The 24,017-nt window shown below is 37.7% G+C and overlaps 1 protein-coding gene across 1 annotated transcript in view; it reads left to right on the forward strand.

Annotated features, from left to right (window-relative positions):
• SCAPER (S-phase cyclin A-associated protein in the ER) overlaps positions 1-24,017 on the forward strand; it is a 183,964-nt gene that overhangs the window by 100,543 nt on the left and 59,404 nt on the right. Inside the window, exons 24-25 of the mRNA XM_014944728.1 lie at positions 12,808-12,923; positions 21,124-21,247. Of these exons, the coding sequence (XP_014800214.1) occupies positions 12,808-12,923; positions 21,124-21,247 (240 nt within the window). The remainder of the gene's footprint in view (positions 1-12,807; positions 12,924-21,123; positions 21,248-24,017) is intronic.

Genomic DNA, 24,017 nt, shown 5'->3' on the forward strand with positions numbered 1-24,017 from the left:
TCAGCCAGACTCCTTAGAGGCAAGGTTGACCAGTGTCTCCAAAGAAAGCAGGAGTGTTAGCAGGCAGAGCAATGAGTAATATTTTCAAAATTAATAATTCTTGTATTTGGAGCATTAAAAGGTCAGCTGAGAATGAGATGGTGGCAAAAATCTGTGGTCCAAAAAAAAAAACAAACCAGTGATGATTTATTTTTTTCTACATAAAATTATTTTGGTTGGCTTTTATGTAGGAAAAGGAAGAGATGGAGAGAGGTAGACAATAATAGATGATTTTGGGAGTTGTGAATAGAATAGTAGCAGTAGCATTTCAGTAGCAGAGGTAGAGTCACTAGTTAGTTAAGCTGAAGTGTTAAGGGTAACTACTCCTCTAGAAGAAACCCAGCATAAAGTCTGATACATGATACATGAAGTCTGATACCTTGAGGGCTGCAGAGCACAGGAGGTGTCAGTTTATCTGTCACCCTCTTACTAAATCAGAAAAAAACATCATAGGGCATTGTATGTGGAAAAGGGTGAAAATTACTGTTTTAGTGAATTTACCTAAGTCGTGGGCTGGTGACTTTACCCAAATTATAGCCACATTGTCTATATTTTATGATCGTATGCATATACACACTGGTACGTTATCTGTGTATTTTTTAGCATGCTCAACCAATTATTGTGTGCAGCCTCACTGATTCATTTCCCAGGCTGACTGAAGCTTTAAAAAGTTACTTATGTTTAAGCACTCTTATAGTAATTAAAAGCTGGTCAAGATGCCAAACTTTTATAGGCTTTTGTATAGGCTTGTGAGGGAGAGGTGTTTGTGTTTTCCTTGTCAGGGTGGTTTCGGTGACGCAGCCTCTTGTTTTCTTGTTTACTGAGTATCTCCCATTTCTCCACTAGAGGACACTACTGGCAGAGACAACAGGGTGTCCTTTTAATCCTTAGAAGTAATAAATCCATTTAGAAGTCAAATTTTCTTTTTGGAAGAAAAATGCTTACGTAAGATTTTAATTTGGTTAATACTGATATGACTTTTAAGGCCAAAGGCATTGCCTGCTGAATTAATTTGCAGTTTAATTCTCAAAAGTTCTGTGCTTAGTTATGGCTATGTTTAAAACAGACTTTAAAATGTGGTTGATTTTTGGATTGGACAAACAGGGCCCAATTTTGTTCCATTTGAGTGCTCCTGTTGGAGTACTTGCCTTCGTCTCGCTGACGTCAGGTTCAGCCAATTCCGTGACACTTCACGTGCCAACGTGCTTAGAAATTACACAGCTTTTTTTTCCTACTGAGCTGCTTACAGCAAGCAGCGTGTCTCCTGGTTTCAGTGCATTAGGATGTTTATATAGGTGATCAGTATATATCCTGGCAAGGCTTAAATGTGCAATCACACAGAACGTTCTATAGGAAACAATAGAAGTACACACATACACAATAGTCTTTTTTTTTCCTTTTTTTTTTTTTTTTTTTTTAAGAAGTACTCACATGCTCACAGTTAAACGGGCAGGTTTATGAGGTGCTGCTGTTCATGCTCTCTGCATTTTATACTAATGTGTAGTGCAGCTGGGGGTGGCCAGTCTCCAGTGCCTGAGCAGCAGGTCAGCTTGGTGGCAGGAGTGTCCCAGGACCAGCAGCAGGGCTGGCCTCTGGCAGCAGCTCGGGAGGCACGTTCCTGGCTGAGGATGAAAACCAGCTGGCAAAGGCCTCCGAGCCCCACATCAGTCCTTTGCCTTTTCCACCTCCACCCTCCCAACGTGCAGTGGGACCCTGCGGAGTCATTGGCGCTGTCATGTTGTGACCTACTGCCTTTCTCTTTACATATGTGATATGTGTCTTTTGGCTCTTGGCCAAAGGAAGATTTTGATACACAGCGCATTGGTTTACACCAAAAAGCCTTCTTTTGTATTGGCCAGTGGGCGTTTTATGGCCAAAGTGTTTAAAAAATAAAGACTCACACGCTATCTTAATTGTGCTTTCATCAACGTGTGGGGGTGTTGTTCTTTATGCAAGTAGTTGCTACTATTTTTTTTTAAACAGCTAATCAGAAGTTATAACTGTAAGCTTCATTTTAGGTAAACATATGATGAATTTCTATACAAAGAATGGATTAATTCTTTAATCACTTCATTAATTTTTCAACTTTGGATATTCCTGCAGTAGCCAGTTCCAGAGCTACAGTGCTGCCACATGAGGGGAAGTTATTAATCAAATGTAAAGCTGAATTATAACAGTTTAAAAATTATTTCAAGTCAAAATCCAAACTTTATGAAGTGTGTTGAATTGTGAAACTTAAAAATAAGTCTGTTTTACCAGCTAAAACTAGAATTCAGGCCCTTGGAACTCTGTATTTTATCACCAAAAATCTAATAATTTTGCTAATACAGAAGGTAACATAGAGAATTCTGTATTTATGCTTCCTTTGTTGCAAGTGTTAATGGAGTCTTTAGCTGTTCTTAGGAAGGTCAGAACCTGAGTTCAGAGTGTGATCTCAAGAAGTGATGAAGCAGATATAACTGATGGAAACTCTGAGGTATAAGTAACCCTTCTTGAAATTAATTCATTTCTTTAAAGCCTTTAACTGGGGAGACTAGGGATTTTGAATGTATGTTGTTCAGCACTGAGTGCCAATGATGCACAGTCCCACTAAAACCTGGTTTGAAGAAGGTTCAGCAGCGTTCAAAGCCTGGACTGTGGGGTATTGTACTTACCTACCATCTTAATTGCGTGTGGTCCAACCTGCTACTGGTAGTAGAAACTTCTGATGTGATGGGCTGTGGCAGCGGGTCTGATAGTAACAGCAACTGTGCAAACACAGGAGGAGCTCTCTGGACAGCATTTTCCACCCAAACAGCCATTCCCCATCACTACCAGGAGCAAGTCAATAGGTCACGTGTGTTGTGTGTTACAGGTTGGTCAAGGCACCTTTATATCATCAATAATTCATTTGCCCGAAGTTTCTATAATCTGTGGATTAACCTTTTTCTCAAGATGAACATATAAATAGGAACTTGTTACTAGAGGTCAGCCACAGACTATTTTTTAACTTGTTTGCTGGAAATGGTATTAAAAGGCAAGTCCAGTTCACAGATAAGCTCTGCAGTGTACTTATTCCAAGATTATTCAGAGGTTAATTTACTGTGCACAATGTGTGTAGTTAAGACTCCTGTGTGTTGGTTCCTGGTTCAGTGGGATGCAGTTAAATGTTTTTAGCTTCCAGTGCACATACGCTGTGCTATTTGTGCCCTTTTGCTGTCAGATCAGGCTTTTTTCCTTCTGTGTCAGTTTAGAACTAATACATGATATCAGAGTGGATATAATGGATATATATTCCTTCAAGGTATGCAAAGTGTCTTCACTAAGCATTTACAGGACAAGGGGTATGTTTTCATGTCACTAAAGTACAGACACTGATTTGTCAGCGATGAGAAAATGCCCCACGCAGGCATGTTTCTGCTAATGAGTAGATGCCAATTTAAAGCTCACGATAAAGTAATTATTACTATAGTTTCTAAAGAACTGAATTTTGTATTTCATTTAGCCTGTTGCTATATGTATCCACACGTGGTATATATACACACACATTTTTTTGAAAGTATTCTTAAAATTCTACGTCTGATTTGAGTCCGTCACTTCAGACTTGAGAACATATCACTGATCCGTGTCTCTGTTGCCTGTTCCCATGTTTGCAGTGCTCCACAAACCCACATTATTCATCTCCCCAAGGCAATCGGTGTGAAAGCTGTGTTCAGAATTCAAGTGCTCTCGACTGCACTGCAGGTCTTTGAACAACTGTAGCTCCCTCTCTATATGTCTTCTCCCACATAATTTTAGTGTCTTTAGTCTTCCTGGATTGCACTGGTTGTCATAGTTCAGTTCAGCTGAAATCAGTGCTGCTTTCTAGTAGCTGAGAGCTGCCACGAGTGAAATGTCAGCCATGGGCTTTTAAGATTCAGTGTTGCAAGAGATCTGTACCTTTCCTACTCACTGGACAATTTCGTGTCCAATAAACTGCTGAGGGAGAACAGGACAAGATAATGTAAATGTCCTTTTTAGATACTCGTTTGGGAGCTTCTATTTAGGAGGTTTTTCAGAAAAAGTCAAATTGGCCTTAGCTAATGGAGCTATTATGGAGGTCTAGAAGCAGTTGTTCCTTGTATTAGAGATTTAAACCTTTATCCTTCTGTAATTGATGCACTTACTAGATGCCCTGTTATTTATAAATAGACTGAACATTTATTTTTAATAGGCACAAGTGCTGCAGTGCTCAGTGCTGCCTTTTGCAACATCTGTAAGGAGAATTCTCATTTTTCCAAGCAATATTGGCTGTTTCCCCTTAGTCTATTGAACATGAGTGAAAGCAGCTGAACAGATAACATGGAATCCACTGCTTTACCTGTCTCTCCTTTATGGCTTTCACTGACTCCTGAAATGTCCCAAACAGGATTGTGAGGCTCCTGTCCTTTTCGACAGCAGTGTTAATAGAGGGCTTCTCTGTGATTTTACTGTTGAACTGAAAAGACACTGCAGGACTTGGAAGGAGATTGTGTAAATAAGGTTCGTCTTATTAATGAGATAATAGAGTGATCCAGTAAAGAGCCCTATCCAGTATGGTTTACCTTATAATATGGGCAGAATTTTGGAAAAAGAACAGCAAACAAAGTATATGATGTGCATAGACAGAAGTTAAATTTATGAGCACATGACATTTAGTGTTTGCAGGACAAGGTTAAGAATCAACTTCTTAGTCCCTGGGCCTGGACCAATTTTAAGTCGCTTGTCAATAATGTACTTTCAGAGTATAATAGTAAATGCCACTTCTTTTTTTTATTTGTCATTGTATTTAAAAATGAAGTCAGTGTCATTTTTTATTGTTGTATGAGTGATGCATCAGCTGCTTTTTCACCGTTCCTTTTTGTTGTACTTCGATATTTGTCTTCCTTTATACTAAATATATGTGAAGTTGCAGTTCGCATACTTTAACAATTCAAGTGCAAAAACCCGTGTTATCCAAAAAGCTTATATGCTCAAGGCTGAGCTCTACAGGGGAGTGTGCAAAATACTGAACATCCTGCAGGGAGCAAAACACCTTCAAGATAAGGCTCATTACTTGAACATGTAAGCCATGCATGAGGGAGGAGTTGATGTAAATACGTGAGACATAGGTCCTTCACATGGATGAATACCTCCCCACAATGGTGTGCAAAGGCTGCTGAGGCAATTCTAGCTCATGTTTTAATCCCAAAGTAGTTTCCCATTGATGTTCAGTGCTTGAAATTCTACTGTGGGTGAAGTCACTCACGTTTGAAAACCAGTTTGAGATCTTCGGATGGAATCGGGTATTATTATAGTACTGATTTCACTAGAGAGAATTATTACAGGGAACAAAAATTGGCTGTTTTAATACAAAATATTATTTTGGCACACTCTACAGTGATTTTCACTGTGTAGTTTTATGTCTAGAGGACTAATCAAAGTGTGTAGATTTTCTACAATCGCAAACATATCTATGGGTTTGTATGTGCATGTAGATATACTGTGTATTTATTTTAAAAGGGGGGGAGGGAGAGGGAAGGAGGATCCAGCCCAGGATTCAGTTGTCTGGTTTGTTTTTCCAAGGGAGCTTTGAACTGCATTTCTTAGCCCCTGGCATTTTAGATAGTATCTTCAAACACTAGATAAAAGGAAAGAGGAAAATTCTTAAAATGTATTTCAACTATATTTTGCTAATTAGTTATTATTTCTTCCTTCAGTGAACACTTTAACAAGTGTGGAATAGAGTTGCACAAGTTCGGTGTGTTCTTTCAGAAATAGAAGTCAGAATGTTTCAAAGTACTTGGGTTTCATTCAGAAATATTTTCTTTTGTATAGTTTTAGTTCCTGAGGTCTGTTCAAACAGGCTTTCCAGATCGGCTTCTTATTCGGACACAGTGGGCAGGACTAACAGAAAGCTTTCTTTTGGCTGATGAAGGAAAATACTCTTTTCTAATCTCCATAAAAGTATCGATTGTGGAGGTTTGTCTTAGAGGGAGGGCTGACACAGGAGTATTTAAGTTAGTTCAAAAAGATTTTAAATAGTCAAAATGTGAGGTGCTAAAGTTCCATAGCACAGAGGTGGTAAAGCTGACATTAAATCATTTCGGTTGTCAAAGCTCTGCGTTATTTCTGATTCTGCTCCTCCTTATTAACTAATAATAATACTTTAACAGGAGAAATGTATGGAAGTGAGTACTTTGGTCCAGGACATTGGATTTCACCCAATAACTCTTGCACCAAATTAATAAATTATGATTTAACTACGATCATATTTTTCTAGGAGATAATCAGGTTTGATTTAAAAACTTCAAATGATTGAGAGTCGACTATATCCTAAGTATATTACGCTTGTCATTAATTAGCCTTGGCATTAAAAAAATCATTTTATTCTTACCTGAACTCCTGAAGCTTCAGCTTCCAAATAGCAGCTGTTACTGTGCATCATCAGAGATGATCTTTGCTTCAGGTACTTCCACACTGTGAGCCCATCATGTTTTTACTTTCCCCAGCATAAAGTAAATTGTACTTCTGTGGGGTTTCATGATGAGGCAGGTTTCTCTGACCTCGGATCTTCTGCTTTGCAAATCTTCCAGTTTGCCCAATGTCCTGTGTAAAGGGGAGCGGCGGCGCAGGACGGTGCTCTGGGTCTTGCTCCTGTCCTGGAGTGTTGTACACAGAAACCAAAAGCTGTTACTAATTGATGCTTGCTTTATTTCACTTTCTATTACTTTGAATTAGCCATTGACTTGTGTAAATACATCAGAGATTTTTCCCCTGATTCAGTTTTCTTTCAGAAGCATACAGTTTATATTATCTGACTGCTTTAATGAGGTAAACCAAACCCAGCAAAGTAACAGCACGGGTCAGCTGGCCTTTTCATGTATTTCTTTACTGACCATGATAGGTATGATGAGGCATGTATGTAAATCACTAGTTTTTAGCTGTGTGTATTTTTTTTCTACCAAATGTCAGATAATGAGATGAAAACATTATTTTGAACTTTCTAGTTAGTCTGCTAATTTTCGAATTTGCCAAACATACTTGTATCATTGGGTAAGTGGTGCTTCTGAAGGTGCCACAGATGCCAAACCCTGATAAAATCCACCCTATCTTATTAATGAACACACAAACAGTTGTTCCCCATCTGCCGCCTCTGTCTGAAAGGTTAGGAAGCCCTTCCTTCTTGATCACAAAGGACATAATTATTGTCTGTAGAGGAGTCAAGTACAAAGACAGTTCATCCAGTCTGACCGCTACTACACTGCAGGCCACCAAAGATTAACAGCTGCTTCTCCTTTGATTAGGTTAGGTAATAACAGTTACTTTAGTTAATAATTGGATGGATTCCCAGGCCATGTAATTCAGGTTTAGGCTGTCATTTTTTGCTGGCATGTAGCTGAGCTGTATTATTGGAACGGAGCCTGTAATCCTATTAGTCAGTTGTCACTCAAGCCGTAGGAGAGGAGAGAAGGGGAATTCAAATCCATTAAGGTGTTATAACAGGTAGGTGTATGTCAGCCACGCTAGCCCAGCTTCTGATTGTTTGTCATATTTTTTTTAAAGAAGATTAATTTAAAGTTTCTGAAAATGTTTAGGTCATAGTTAATCCATAAAATGGTTACATGATTTGTTGAATTTATTATTTCTGTTTACTTTGCCACACATGCATTAGTTCACACACACACACACTCTGCTAAGATTACTTGATTCATGCACTGTTCTGCTGAAATTAGTTGCTGTATGCTTTAAATTACAAGTTTATAATGGTCTAAAGATTGAGAATGCATACTTAGTAGCCCATCAGCTGTGTTGGCTTCCCTCCTGCACAAACAAAACCACTGTATTTCACACTGATACAGACGTGAGAGGGATAAGGAAAACAAGAGTCTTTCATGTGTTGGTTTGAGTGCTACAGCTGCTGTTTTGAAGGCTACATCTCTGTTATTGTTTTTGTAATGGTTAGGACACATCTAGGTGGCATCCCCAAGGTTTTTGTGTCTCCTCCTATCTCTGTTAAAAAATAAATAGATGACAGTAATAATTATTTTTGCCTCCCTGTTCATTTGTCCCTGCTCTATTGCATGACCAGGTAGCTTCAAAGCTTTAAAATGCTTTTGTTACTTAGAAATCAAATTGTTTACTAATGTTATTTGAAGTACTTGTGAATATCTAAAAACATGTGTAAGCAAGTCAAATCTTCAGACAGTTTGAAAACCAGATGCTTATGTAATTTCTTTCGTTCAACAAACATGAATTCTGTTATATCAATTGCCTTTGCTGAATAACCTTCCCAGTCCAAATATGCAGCCACTCAAAGAGCAGCTTCTGTAGTAAAATTATGAAAAGTTTCATAAACATCTAGTTAAGTAATTTGGGAGACTAAGTTAGAAGCCTGGAGGATACTTTTAAGCAGCAAAAATGTGCCATAGTGGTTTATGCACTTTTCAGATATTTAATCCCTGCAGGATCTGCATTTTTCATGTTTAAATGGTGCCTGATCTGCTCAGTGCCTTGGGTGCTCCCGGAGTAAAAGTCGTGGTTACCTGGATGGGTCTTTGCTTCTGACACAGCTGCAAGTGGGAACCAATTTAAATAAGAATATTACATGAAGGGCTTTGAGTAATTTACATGCCTCAGTCTACTTCTTTTGAATTTCTGTTATATTTTAATATGTATCTGCTAATATAAAGCTTTAGCACTACAGAACATTGAGTTTGGATTGTATTTTGAAGGATATAGGTTAATTTTGGGAAGAAAGACAAATTGGACGAGATAGCCTGCTCCTGTGTGTTTTCTTTAGCTGAATACATAAATACTTCAAAATTTGGAAATTGCCTCAAGTAGGAAGTAATTCAAAATATTTTTTTTAAAATGGTATTATTTGGCTGCTATACTTCAGAGGTAGAATGAGGATATTTTTCAGTGTTGGGGAGATTTAATACTGTTCATTCTTTCTATACAGCTCATGAGTATGAGGTCTAGTACTGTGGATAGCCGAGGGAATTGCCTCTGCCCGATTCCTTGTTTCCCTGTTTGCTCCGGAAGCGCGGTATTCCCTCTGAAGACGCCAGTAACGCAATATCCCAGTGTCTCTCCTGCTCCTTTGGGGACGGGGCACGTTGCCCTGTGGTTCCCATGACCTCCCCTGCCCCCAGGCCACGCTCCAGGAGCCAGCCCTGACCCTGGGACTCCTGAGAGCAGGACACTTGGGTGGTGGCCAAGGTCACTCCCAAGCACTGTGTGCCAGCCATTACTTTGCTCATTAACATTGCCTTTTCATAGAAGGGTTAAAAGCTCTTGGAGTTCTCCGTCTTAAAAGAATTTTTGGAGATAAATATATTAAATATCATGGCAAAAGTCGTGTATTCCTAATCCCTGAGTGGCAGTTTTATAGGCCTTTGTAAGCGCAGTGAACAAATACTGTGCTCATGTGTCTTCCCGACTTCGCTGCCCCTTTGTTTCCTCCTTTCATTGAAGGTTTTTCCCCCTCTCTCTTCCATGCACATAGTTAGGGATTTATTTCCCTGATGGCTAAACATCAAAACACTGATTAATTTTTATCAGTAATCTAGAGAGGAGAATAATAGGACATACAGCTAAATCATATAAAGTGGGGTAAATTGCAAACTTGCTTCTGCTTGATATAAAACTGTAGTAGTGAAGGAAGTTCTTTACAATGTAAATTCGCATTTTGCAAAGTATACTTGTATTTTAGCAAAGTATTAGACATAAATGAAACAGGCACTCTGAAAAAAATCTGTCTATAAAATTGATGCTCCAGATTGACGTGGACAGAGAGCATGTAGGAAGTCAAACAGCTTCAAAAGATTAATATTCTTTTAAAATAGATAAATGAGGATCTTCTCTCAGAATAGGGAGACCTTATAGCTTCTTTCAGCCTGACTGGTGACTGATTTGGGCAGGAGGAAGTTCCTATCTGGACACTTCATTACTAAGTATTGATGGAGAAAAGAGGAGTTCTGGAAAAAAATCACAGATACAAGTTTACATGAGAAAAATGAAAGGATGGGTTTAACTTTAATGAATATATAGAGTTGAGAAACAAGCCAAGTAGGAAGATGTAAGAGTGTACGATTTCAAGAATGGAGTAATTACTAAGGGGAGAAACAAAACGAGTGCAATAAAAGGGGATATAACTCAGAGTAATGGGATGAAATCAAGAAAGGGCATATTTGGTCTAAATGACAGGAGAGACTTCTTCACCACGAGAGCTAATAGGTTGTGGCATAATCTCCCATGAGAAATAGGGAAAGTGAGAAGTGGGAAGTGCTTGGCACATTCAAAAGTGGAGCAGCACTAACAAATACTGTAGCAAATAAATCAGGGGTGTCTCTCCCGTTGGTGTGCTGCGGTGCCGCGTGCCGCTCACTTGCAGAAATCCTTGTCTGCCCTGGTTACCTGTGTACGTTGATTACCAAGGAAAATGCACACTTGAAATAACAAAATCTCTCTTTACACTATTAAGTTTTAAACTGAAGTGAAAATCGATCTGTTCGAAATGCCCCGGGCCCTGTCTAGGGGTGCTGACCTGCTCTGCAGCGCTGGTGGAGCCGGGAGGAAGAGGAGGAGGTTTGAGAGCTGTGGCCGTCAGCCAAGGTGCTCCAGGGATATTCTCTGATTTGTGGCCGGAGTGTGAGGGCTTTGCCAGGAGGTGGGTGGGAAGGTTGCAGGGGGGGCAGTGCTTACTGCAGCTCTGTCCCTGACCTGCTGCAGGCTGGCTGTATCCCCAGCCAAGGGCAGCTAAAGGGGGCTTTTTTGGTTGTTGCTGGAAGTTTTTCTGGATTGGAAGGGAGGGAGAGGAAGTAAAGGAGGAGTATAGGAGTGGAACTTCAGTTAAGGCATGTTTACTGGGCAAACTGGAATAAAATTGACTGTTAGAAATTGTATTTATCAGTTAGCTTGTAGGAAATCAGTGGTTGATTATCTGAACTGCTTGGTGAGCTGGGACACAGATTTCTGTTCACCTGAGGCTAGTTACTCCTCTGAAGGTAAACCTTTTGGCTGTCTAAAAATCTACATGCAATTCATATTAATTGTGGAAAATGGTTTATTTTTGAATATCTAACTTCCTTGTTTAAACAGTTTTTCTGGAGCTTGGAAAAAATAATTTAAATAGAATAGAGATATTTGTTTGAAAGAAACTCAGTGGAGAGAAAGTTGCATGATTTAAAAAAATAAAAGAGTAACATGTACTTTTGTGTTTACATATCAATGTCTAATTCTCAGAGGGAAAAATGTTTCTCTCCTAAATCATATTAGATATTGCTCAATTGTGTTTCTAATTGTTCAAAGAAAGATTTTATTACCAGAGTCATTAGGGTTTTTTTCTATTATACAGTATATTTTTTTATTTCTGTTATAGCATAGTGCATTCTTACAGACTAACAGTGATTGTATTTATAGAACAATTCCCATTTTTTCCCATGTCTAATGCTTGCAGCATTGAAAAAAAGACAATTATTTCATCATTGTTGAAATTAAGATGAGTAAATACAAACAGCCAATAAGGTTACTCAAAATTAGCAACTTAAAAGTGGAGAAGAAAAAGATCTTACATGATTTATTTTAAGCAGTAGGAGATAAAAACAATTTTGTATGAAAGAAAAAAGGCATGAGTAAGTTCTAAAATCCTGGTCATTTGCAAACCGTAGGAATAATGGTAGGATTATTTCCTACATCTCCCTATTCTGCCAAATGGAAATTCAAAGGGGATATCTAGAATAAAGAAAAGCTAAACTAGAGAGCTGGGAACACATACAAAACTGGTTTAAACTGAACATTTCCATTTATAACGAATGCATAACAAGGTGGATGTGAATGTCATACCTCAAAGCTAAAAATGTTCATTCATTCTGCTGTATTTCAAATGAGCTGCAAGCAGTGGATTAGACAGAGGATGGGGGGGAGGTAAGAAGTTGGAGTTGCCAGATTGGTAAACTACACCAGTCATCTAGGTAATATTTTCAAACATTACCTCTACGGTTTCCCGTAGTTGAAGCACTACCAAAAATCACATCCAGACTTTTAACCTGATGCTTAAACTCCAAGCAATTAATTTGGGAAGACACAACAGCTAACCAACTTGTATCATCAGCAGCATCTGTCAGGCAACACTTCTGTCTTCCTAAGATTAAGGATAAAATGGGACATCTGAGCAGTGATGCTGCTGGGCTTTCTTCCAGATCAGCAACTTCACTTCCAGGGGCTGGTTTGTGTGGAACATGTATCCAGGGACCCTCGGCCCAGGGATGGGGCTCCCGTTCTGGAGTGATCTGCCTCAGCTATTTTGTGCATATAATGAACAAATCAGGGAGCAAGCCTGGAAGTTGTCTCCTATTGGAGAAGTTTGTAAGAAGGAGAATTACTCATTAGAGATTGTCTGTATTCTTTAAATCATGTACAGACCCATGAAGAGTAGCTACAAAGATAACAGCAACAGATAAAGATTAACTTTATTAAAATCCCTAGGACAATGCGTCATTACAGAAAATAATGTATTCAACTGTATTAATTACGTAGTATTTGATATGTGTATATGATCTCTGCAAAAAATAGCACCTGAAAATTTCAACTCCTGCTCCGACAATAGTTTTCTCTCTGCACTGGCAGTAAAAATGCTCTTTTTCAGAGGTGTTTAACATGATATATACATTTATTTAAGGATTTTCTACATTGACAAAGCTCAGGACAATTTTCTATCAGGCATATCTTTTATGTAGGAATTTCTTTAATTTCTGTTGGTTCTCTTCTGTGTTTGTGTTTATCTAGAACACGGCAGATCAAATAGCATTTCGGGCTGCAGGAGGACTGACTGCCCTTGAAAATGTTCTTCAAGCGGTGACTTCTCCCACCAATTTGAATGCGATTTCACGGATTCCTTTTAAGTAAGTGTGATCAGTCCTTTACTTGCTGCTTAGAATCCCTAGAATATTTATTTCACAGTTACTGCTTCACTGCTGCTTCTCATATAGTCCAGTGTTGAACTTCGAAGAAAGCCATTGTGCTGTACTCTACGCTGCCATGGAAAGTCCAGTGTTGAACTTCAAAGAAAACCATTGTGCTGTACTCTACGCTGCCATGGAAGGTGGAAGACATTTCCATTTCTACTTAACCTTTGGTTTTCTAATGTGGTGATTTTCTTTCCAACTATTCTATATTTGAGTGGTGGCATTCCTAATTGTACAAAATGAGCGAAAACTGTATTAAACAGAAGAGGAGGTACATATCTTTTGAAGTTAGTCTGTAAAGATCTCTAGTGGGCAGTGGGGGAATTTTTTTAAAGGCTTGTAATTCACTGGTGTCTGACTGCTTTTAAAATGAGACGGTTGTAAGATACTGCTAGCTGAAAAGGCTTCTACAAACAGGTAAATCAAAATTCTTGTGGATTAGAGGAATTTCTCTTTATAGTACTTAAGAGGAGAAGGGTTTAAATGGCTAATCCATTTTAAAAAAAGGCGGTGACTAAACAGAATGTCTAAAAAACCTGAAAACTCTAAAGCATGCTTTTTTCCCCTAATCTCTTAACTGTAATTTTTATCCATTCAAAGGCCCATAAGTGCTTTCAGAGCAGAGCTAGGGGTGGTTTTAGTACACGATGAACCAAGCCCAGGATATCCTGTTATGTACCGTTGTCTTTGGTTTTTTGTAGGTACATTGTAATATTGTAATAATTGGAATTTAAGGACTACGTTGTGAGGGTTTGGATTAAAACTCTCCATTAATATGTTATGGGACAGGTGTGAAGTACTAGGGAAGAACAGCAAGAAAAATACAGTGCTTCTAAGATCTTAACTTTGGTCTTCAAAGGGAATAAAATTCCTACTTTCCTGCTAAGTCATTCAGGATGCACTTGCTGCAAGTCCAGCCAACTCCACTGATGAGCAATCTGGAATTGGTCCAATGGTGAGCCTTTGGACTCATTAATTTGCAGAGGCTCTAATTTTGAGTTATCCTTATCAACGTGGGATAAACTCTTCAAGGGAAAGGGCTGTACTGTGTGGCCACATAAAGCTTAGCCTAAATTTAGCTTTAAACTCCTAGAATGTGCATCTTCTATCCATCTTTGATTTTTGTTCTTTTATTTTAGGAATAGACTAACTTGGGCAACCTTTGTTGAGAAGGTGTCACAAAATTGTGATTACGTTGCTGTTTACATTTTGTTTAAAGTTTGTTAGGCAGTATGAGGATGTATTAGTTCTCAAAGGAGCTTGTGTGCCAGGAAATAAAGCCCCATGTCAGCTACATTTGTATAACAGAAAAAATACCCAAGGAGATTTATCAGAGATTCTCCTCTCTACGACAGGTACTGTCTATCTCACACCTGTTTCGGACCAGTATAATTGGTTTCTCAGATTCCTAAGCCTATTCATGACTGAATTATGAAAAGAATTTTTAAACATTTCCAAAAAATCTTCAAACGTTGTTTTATTAACACAAGTTTTCAACTATCTGTATTTCCAAAAGATATATCAAGGCAGAAAAGAGATTAATTTAAACTATACTGACAACTTTGTATGTTAAAAAGAACTTAGGTATGTTATGAAGAGCTTAGCTCCACTCCTGAAATATACAGCATTTCATTCCACTTTACAGCAAATGACAGGCTCCAGCCATCTGAAAGCACTGTAGTTTGCACGTAAGTTTAGCATAGGATCTTGCTTTCTAAAGCTGATGGCTCTTGCTGTTTTTTTCTGCAAGAATCTGCTCGAAGTGTCACGGGGGACGTGGAGCTGCTGCCCGTGATGCTGATACTGAGCTCCTCTGCTGCCGTTCCTGTGGTCTTCTCTCTGATAGAGAAGGACCTCCAGAAGCTGGAGCCCAGCTGATGGGTGCAATCAGGCCTTCTGGAGAGTGGGACTCTCTGTGAGCATTTTGAACCAGGAACAAACGTGGCTGCTTTAGAGGAACCACGTTAATGCATATTAGTGTGCTCTCACTGGAAGTATTTAAGAGGTTCTTCAAATGTGTTTCTTTAAATACAGAACGTTTGAGTTTCAAAACGAAGGATAATCATAGAATGTATTTAGTTCTTTAAGTGAAGAAAAATTGTATCACACTTCTCCCCATTTAATTTTTGAAAGGAGTTTGAAATTATTTCTCTTTCCTTTGTGCAAAATGTGATTTACATCCTGACTTCTTAAACTTTGAATCTAGTGAAGCAGCAGTTTTCTCCGCTTAAAGACAAAGCAAAGCCCTGTGGAAGGAAGTTGATGTAAGGCCTTTCATTAATTGCCCTCCAGCCTTCCCCACGCCAAATATGTTTTGCTAAAGGACACTACTGTACTTAAGATTGTTTGTGTGCTCTTGCAATGTTTAACCATTTGTACTCATCTTAAATTGGGAATTTGTCTGTGGTTTTGTGATGAGGATAAGCTATTTACAAGTAGGTGAGGAGATTACATGGGCTATTATCTACATCTCTCTTTCTCCAAAATCCTGGCAGTATGGTGCAGCTCAGAACTTTAATCCCATGTCTACAAGATAAAGCTTTATTATCAAAAGATTTAACAATATGCCTGTTGTTTTGTACTGCTGTCCAGATTGGTGGTTAGACCAGCAGGATGGCAAATGCTGTGAAAAAGATGTGACATTTATGAGACAGATGATACATTTGGTGTTGGGGCAATTTTTCTCCCCTTCAAATAAATCACTGAAAAAGGAAAAGAGAAAGCAATGGATTATAGTAGGTTTTATGATTAGTGTTAACACACAAATTAGTGTCCAGCTGCGTTATTCCTTAAAGTAGCATTTTGTAGTTTTCATGAATTTGTTCAGTTCACCACAAAATGAGACATATTCATCAGAATTTCAAAGGTTTTCAGTGTCTTATGGTATTTTTCTTATGCTTTTACTGAAAAGCAACTGGGAGCTGCACAGCAAAACAATTTAATGACTTAAGATCAAGACCAGAAGATGAGTCTCATCCCCCGTGTCTGACATATTTGCTGTGGGCAACTCATTTAGCCCCTTTGTGCCAGGACATGTTACTGGCCTTGAAAATTGTAACAAATCTGCTAACAAATGAGGTTTGTAGGGTTTGTTTAATTAACATTTGTGACATACTTTGAGTTCCTTTGGTGACCAAGTCTTTTAAATAGAAATTAGCAGTAGTTGTGTAAGGAACAAAGGAGGACTTTTGTTACAAGTTAAGACATGATTAAAGTCAGTTTTTTTGTATCTCTTCTATTCATACAATTTCTTGCATTGTTTATTTAAAGCAAATATTATCAGAGTAAAAAAGCTCAAACCATAATTATATACATAAAAAGCAGAAAATGGCGTCTGCATAATATTATGGGGTGATATTGATACAAATTACTTTTTTCAGTAAGAACTATTTTTAGCTGAGAGCTCGTTCTTTGTCATTTTTATTCGGGTTTATGCGCATACATTTCTTAAACTGCCCTGTTACTGTTCATGCAGTTCTATAGGATTGCTTACAAAGTTTTTTACATAAAGGGCAAAACAAGCTTCCTTATTTTCTTGTAAGGTTGTTCCTTCTAGAGAAACATGCATTGCAAACTAGCAGTTGGTACACAGAGACACGGATGTAAAGATGCTCTAAAGGGGACGGCCCTTGGCAAGTTCAATGTCTGAAACCTGCAGCTTCTCTCCCTTTCTGTGGTGTTTTCTTGCTGCCTGTCTCTGAGCACAAGGATAACGCGATGTTGCCCTCCCCGTGTGATTTGGGAACAAGTTCAGTTGTTGAAACAAGCCCTGTGATCTCTTAGGAAACTTTTGGATTGAGAGGCAGATCTCGCAATCAAGCAAGGGATAAGTCAGGGACCGGAGAATTCCTGCAGGCGGCTTTCAGATTCCACCACACCTGTAAATGTTGGGGTAAATCAATTATTTGATTGTCACTTGCCATCCAATAGTTCACTCCTACGTACACTAACATTTCAGAATTAAGCTCCAACCTGGGTTTGGAAGTGTGTTGAAGGAGAATTGGTGCCGAGTTTTGTCTTCTCTCTTCTAATTGTGATTACATTTAGCTGGAGCCCTCTTTTTTTAATCAGGCATCCTCAAGTAATATAAAATACAGACAAAATAGTAATTGTGTAATAGACTGTCTGATTGTGTAATAGACCCTGTGAGCGAAGTATAAGGGCCTGTATAGTCTTTAAGACTTAAAATTGGTAATTTTTACCTCAAAGTAAACATTTGTTGTTCTTTCAATCCATATTCTCACCTTGGTGGGTTTTCTTAACCATTCCACTACACAGCCACTCTATGCACCATTTTTTAGTAATAGCTCACCTCCCACTTCTTCTCAACTCAGCTTTTAAATACCGATACCAATCACTTTCTTTCCCCATCTAAGTGCTGCATAATATTCAAACTCATTTAAAACGAGTAGCTCAGCACTGAATTAACAGTTTCTAAATTTGATAATGTTTACTTTGGTATTTTTTCACTGCCAAACTGAGCTTTTTGGTTTATTTTCTTCATTGATAGTCAAAGCTTGTGCATTTGTAATCTTCAGAATTTGAAAGTAATGTGAAAAAGCTTTATGCTTGAAACAGGTTAATTATTATACGTTGAAGATGTGCTGAATTTTGTAAAGCAAGAGTTGTGAGTTCTCACCTCCACAGCCTGGTGCATTACAGTGTGTTAGTTTTGTGTGGTTGGATACTGTTGCTGCCTCAGTATTTTGAATAAAAGTTACAGTTTGTCAACTTGTTTATGTCAGGCAAATTGAGAAAAGTGAAGATATGCCAGCATAAAAGAAAGTCACATCCATACATATAAACTGTTGAGATCTAGCTTGAAGATGTTGATTAAAACGAATCCTCTTCCTATTTCTTTGTACTCATGTAAAATAAATATATCATACAGATGCGTATTTTTGTCTACTTTAAAGAGGGCTTTCTTTTTTGGATCAAAGTTTGTGTACCATAATGAGTGTTTTTATAATTGGATTTACTCTCGAGGAAAGCCTTACATCAGAGGGCAGCCTTATTCTGTGGTTTGAGTATACATGCTGTCTCACCCAGCTTTAAAGCTGATTTGTGGGTGTGATACAAAGTTTAGAGCAACATCAGTAATCGATAAACAGCTGCTTTACGTGAGGCTCATACTTTACTATTCCAACTGATTTCCATACCTCTTGAGATAAAAGTTTTGGAATTAAGAGCAGTTAGAGCTTCCAACAGAGGGAAAAAAATTGTGAGAAATGTATGGAGTTTTTCATCCCGGGGAGTTTAACTGGTGGTTAAATAAAGTTCTGGCTTGACATTCGCGGCACTGCGCTTGTCTCAGAGGCCTTGAGCAGAAATGGTGACAGTTGACAGCTGTTGTTCCCTTAATAAGATTAAAGTAAAGAAATTAGTTGTGCTGTCTTTAATCTGCCATTTAACACTGCGAACCACCTGGGGACGGCTTCCGTGCTGACACTTCCAATTTTGAATTAAAAAAAATGGTGGAACTGAATCATAGTTCAGAGCGTGCCGTGATTAGAATGTATTTAGACGAGCTGTAGTTAGCAAGCTTATGTTATCAATTAAAAGAACCCTCTTTATTGTTGTGAAAAATTAATTTGACATCCATTTGCTTACACCACCTTTTCAAATGAATTATTTGAGTCTCTGAAAATGCGAGTACTACTTCTGACGTGAGGTTCAGTTGGGAAAACCAAAAACATGATGCATTATTACAGTGGAATTTGTTCTATATATAAAGTGGGCAGTTTTTGTGTTTTCAAATGTAAAGTAAATGATCCTCTTAGGAATTAGGAATCGCATATATCAAAAAACAGTATTTCAGTGAATTAACTAAATGACCTCGGAAACTCTGGAAGTCCATCAAAATTGTAGGTTAACCCACCAACATCATATCTGACATTTTGGGTAAATTGTGATGTTTATATTTAAATAGAATTAATCTTTGTTTTAGAATAGCTGATAAAATGACAGATGCTGATTTAAAGCATCTTCTTCTCAACTGAAAACGCAAACTACCAATATCACTTCAAATCTCTCTCTCCCTGTAAATGCACCTACATGGGAATAATCTTCCATGAAAAGTAAAAGTAGGTGCCTAATGAAAAATTATTTTTCAGCATTACTGAGGAAAGTAAAATAAATATCTTTATATAGTCAGGATAGGAAAAGAGAATCCTGTTTAAGGCAGGTTTTAAAAAATGTGTATGAAACGTGCTACTTGAATTTTGGATAGGTATTATCTTTGTAGGGTACAAGTCAGGCGAAACAGGTGAAAATTAACCTGCCTTTGATCAATTAATAATGACTGAATATTGTTTTCGTATCATATGAACTGAGGATTGAAACTGATTTAATTAGGCAATAGAGTAAAATTAATTACCAGTACAGTAAAATGAACATAACTGGTAACAGGGGGATACGGAGAATATTAACAAAGGAAAAGTATAAATGTTCTTTATGTATTTACAGATCAAACCAAGCAAGGTGACACTGCTTTTTTTTAAATTCAAAAGTATTTCTCCAGCTGAAGAAAAGACAATCCCGAAATACAAATGAAAAAAGCTTTACTCTAAGTTTTCTGGCCTTTGAGCGTCCCCAGCCTTTCTTGGCTTGAGAAGTGCAATGTATGTATAGAAGATATACATACATATAAGCTCTGGGGAGCCGGGCTGAGTGATCAGATGGCACAGCAATGAACAGAGCAATCAGTAAAGCAGCCTGCCTTAGTCTGTAAATAACTTTTGTTGTTTCAAAAAAATATTTTAGGAGAAAAGTAAAGGCTAAAACTCAACTCTCTCTTTGTAAGTATGTTGAATTAGTCTGCAGCTTGTTATGTTAAATACCAGCTTTGATGATTTCTGTATGATAACTTCTTGTTTGTTGCAGCCCCGCTTTTGTATGACCTTTTGGCAGTGCTCACAATTTGTTTTCTTCTATGGGGCTTATTTGAACGTAGTCACATTTTTTCACATGTTAAAAAAACCCCAACAAAGTAAAAATTTTTTTTCTTTTGGTTTACTTTAGACAAACAACTTGAATTTCTAGCCATCTTTATTTATTATTGTATATATATTTATGATGCATTTGTGTTTTGTGTCTGTGTGCATATTTGTATAGTAACAGTGATAGCGTTTGTAGTAAGCAAAGTTCAAGAAATGAATTTTGTGTTTATTGTGAAAGAGTATTATCTGAGGTCAGATTTATCTTCTCTGTGAGTATATTCTATAGGACGGGTCCCAGCTTCCCTGCAAATCCTGTTTTGAGAAGAAAACTTTAATTGGAGCAGATGGAAATTACTGCGCACGATGCAAAGAATAACTGGGCATGTTTTGTGCATCTGGAGCTTTCTGTGACTCGTGCTTAGGATTTTCTGTTCTTACAGTGCAAACCTGTTACCTCTTCCACCAGCCATAGGTTAGGTCAAAATCAATGCCACTGTAGCTGGACACACCAGCACTCACCGGCGCTGTACACTAACAGGTCACAGCATGGCAGAAGATATTTTTGGACAAGGATTTCACCTGCTCAGTGTTTCTCACTCTGTACAAATGACTCAATCCTCTCCCTTCCCTGCATTAGCTCACAGGCACTGCACAGCAGCCTTTTGCCAGTCCTGGTGTACTGGGAATTACTTTATAGAGGGGTTTTTCTTGAAGGTTGTGCTAGACAAGAGACCCTATACCCAAATTACTTGTGTGATATAACTATATGCAACAAGAAAAGAATATTACATATCCAAAGTATGAAATTACCTGAGACTCTCTCCAAGTTTTGTTATGCCTTTCTAGTATACCCATAATTTGTAGTAGGTTAATACCACATATCACAAGGAAAATTCAGGCTTTTCAAGAATGCGTTTGCCAATACATGTTATTTGGATGTAAACCAAGTTTTGAGTATGGAAGAGTCTAGTAGCCATACAGCACGTGACTTCTGATAAATATGGCTTTACAGTTTTGAAGTTTTTAATTATTTAATTAATTTAATGTAAATTTTTAGTTCTGTTTGGAATCCTAAGTTCAAGAAAATGAGTGTGAATTGCTGAAAAGTTGTTTTGTGATGTGTTTCCATTTACTTGCTTTTAATTTACCAAAGGGAAAAGTTGCAGTGTTATTTTTCTTCTTTTCTGATTTTTTTTTAGGTCACTCTGCAGTGCAGCAAACGCTTACAGCCTCGCCTGCAGTAAATGCACAGAAAACTGCACCTATGTGCTTTTTAGTAATAAGATCACTTTTCTAATGGACCTGTTGATACACCAGTTTACGGTATGTAAAATACCTATATTAATTTAGAAATTTTTTGCATGCTTCACAAACATAGTAGAGCATTTAGAGTGTAAGAACACCAGGACATATATGAGAATAAAGACTCAAAAGAATAAGATTCTGTTGTTGTATGTGTTTGATAACTGTATCTGCTGTACTGTCCACTACACAAAGGCATGTACTGGCTTCTGCTAATGAATGCTGCAAGAGCATACGTACGAGGAACTCTTACGAGTGGACAGTATTCTGTCTTTAACGTTTTCTGAGGTTTTCTTCTTTAATTCACTCTATAGTAATATTTAAAGTATAGAATATTGTAAGTTGTCCATGTGTGTCTCATTTTTATGTATTCCAGTATTGAAAATATATGTCAGGTCAATATGCCGCTGTAGTTTGATTTGCTGAAGTGTTTAAATAGCAGGACTCTTTAACTGCGAAAGTTTTAATTTTCCAATGTTTCATTTAATTTGAAATGTCATTAAATATTTTATTTGAAAACTCATTTTTAATTCATAGTGACCTGCTCATCATAAGATATTTAGTCTTGGTTTTCTACTTATAAATTGTGTGTATGTATTTTCATGAGCCAAGCAGTTTGTTAATTGAAAAGTTATGTACATACTTTAAATAATTTAAATGACGCTGTTAGAATCAACAAGCCCTAGGACTGTTGACGAACACTTTAAAAAGATAGTCCGAAGGTCCTTGACACAAAGAAAACCCAAATGCAACCTGCGTGTTCTCCTCTAAGTAGCTGCCAGTTCATTGTTCTTCGCCAAATCTTTCCAAGAGGATTCCAGGTATTAGATTTCAAATATACTTAGTGAAAGGTGTGTGTATTGTGCTGGGCCAGTCACAGCCCTGCCTGCTCTCTGCCGAGCCAGCCGGAGTGCAGGCTCCGGGGGTAATTACACCAGAGATGAAATCCTTCAGCACTTTACAAGTGACAAGATTCATTCTGATGCCAAACACCTTCCCTTTTTGCAGAGCAGCGCTGGGCCAACGGCCTGCGCTCTCCTGAAGAAATACAGAGGGTGTTTCTTAGGAAACGTTGCCCACCTAGAGATCAGAGATACTGCACCAGAAGACTTTACTCCACATGGAGCAGTTTTCAGTCCCTTGCCAAATGCTACCCTTGAATTGCAGCAGAAGTGTAATTAAAGCTTAATGTTTCCCATGATCCACAGTGGACTTTTCTTTCCTGTGCATAAAGTCTCTTATGTTCTCTTCAGGCAAAATTGGCCCTTAAACTAGGATATCTTCATAGTTCCATGAAGTACATATTTAAGTACAAAAAATTAAACACAGCGCTGCTTTTCTAGCCCTGATTTTTCCCTCTTGAAAATATAATAAATCAGATCAAGTTTAAATTTTTCTTTTTTACAAAAAAAAGGGACAAATGGAGAGCACTTTTTAAAATTGGATCAAGCTCTGAATACCAAAGTATTAAAAGACACTCCTCCAAAGAATTTCACTTCCTGCAGTATTCCTAGTTTGGGGAGCTGTATGATGCTGCCCTTCCCTCTGTCATGCATATTCCCACATACTGTTGGAATATAAACTCCAAGTAATACTGGAAATAATAAATGAGATTGTATATTTGCAAGATTTTAACAAATGGTTAAACAAGTATGCTCATATTTGCTGAATACAGAAACAGAAAGAATCTAGTTTTGGAAAAGCTTAAAGTTTGTTCTTAAATACAGCAAGTATGAACCTTACTTCCAACTAATTTAATATGATTTTAGTTTTGTTTTTATTTATCAAAATTGAATACGTCAGCTTCACTTCTGCTAAAAGTCAGATCCCTACGTTTTAAAGATAAAATTTAAAATAATCTCTTCTCATTGGTGACAAAAAGCTCATTTTTTTTCTTACACAGGTGTAACATTTTTGTCCTCAAAATATTACTTGAAGAAGTATTTTCAAAACAAATTTTTTTTCTCCAATGAAAGTTTGGGTACTAATGGGAAATGATAGAATAACAAGTGTAGTGTATTTCTTAGCGTTTTATTTTGGGGGATTTTTTCTAGTCAAGTGACAGCTGTCATATACTTTTTCCTGAATATATCTGAAAAAGCCATATATATAAACCATACATATCTGTGCCTGTGTTTGTAAATAATTTTATCTGTTTAGTAAACAGATTGGGGGTTGGGTTTTTTTTTTATATCTATCCTTTTATGATTTCATGATAAGAAAAGCATGATGGTTTGATTTCCAACTATATGTTCTCAAATAGATCAAAGGGAAGTCTCAGACAGCTTTTGAGAATAACAAGCTGGGCAGGACCACCTTGGCCAGTAAAAATTCTTGGAAGATTCTGTTCATTCATTCAGGTCAGGTCTTTCTCATCGTGGCATACCTGTTGTGACCAGTGAAAGCATAATGCACATTAGAAACAGATACATTTTTGTTGGGTGGGGCTTTTTTGTTCACTTAAATATGCAAAGTTAGAGGGTTTCTTTCTTGCTTCATTTTTAGTTGCAGGCTACACAGAATTGCAAATGACTGGCTTGAGATAGTGCCGTGCTTCATTAGTCATGTGCGTTACTTCTAATATCCTGCGTGTGCAGTCACATTTTTAGGCTGGTTTGCTTTCTGTTTAATCACTAAGGGCTAGAATCAGATATATTTTTTTTTTTTCCTTTGAGCAGATAATTTTATGTAAATGTGCAACAAATAGACTTGATTTCAGAATTGAAAAGCAGAAAGTCTTGCCTGTCTGACGTGCCAGAGTTGGTTGCCGTTTATAGATCCAGTTGAAAAT

Source organism: Calidris pugnax, unplaced genomic scaffold (genome assembly GCF_001431845.1).
Source record: "Calidris pugnax isolate Ruff unplaced genomic scaffold, ASM143184v1 scaffold70, whole genome shotgun sequence".
Lineage (NCBI taxonomy): Eukaryota > Metazoa > Chordata > Aves > Charadriiformes > Scolopacidae > Calidris > Calidris pugnax.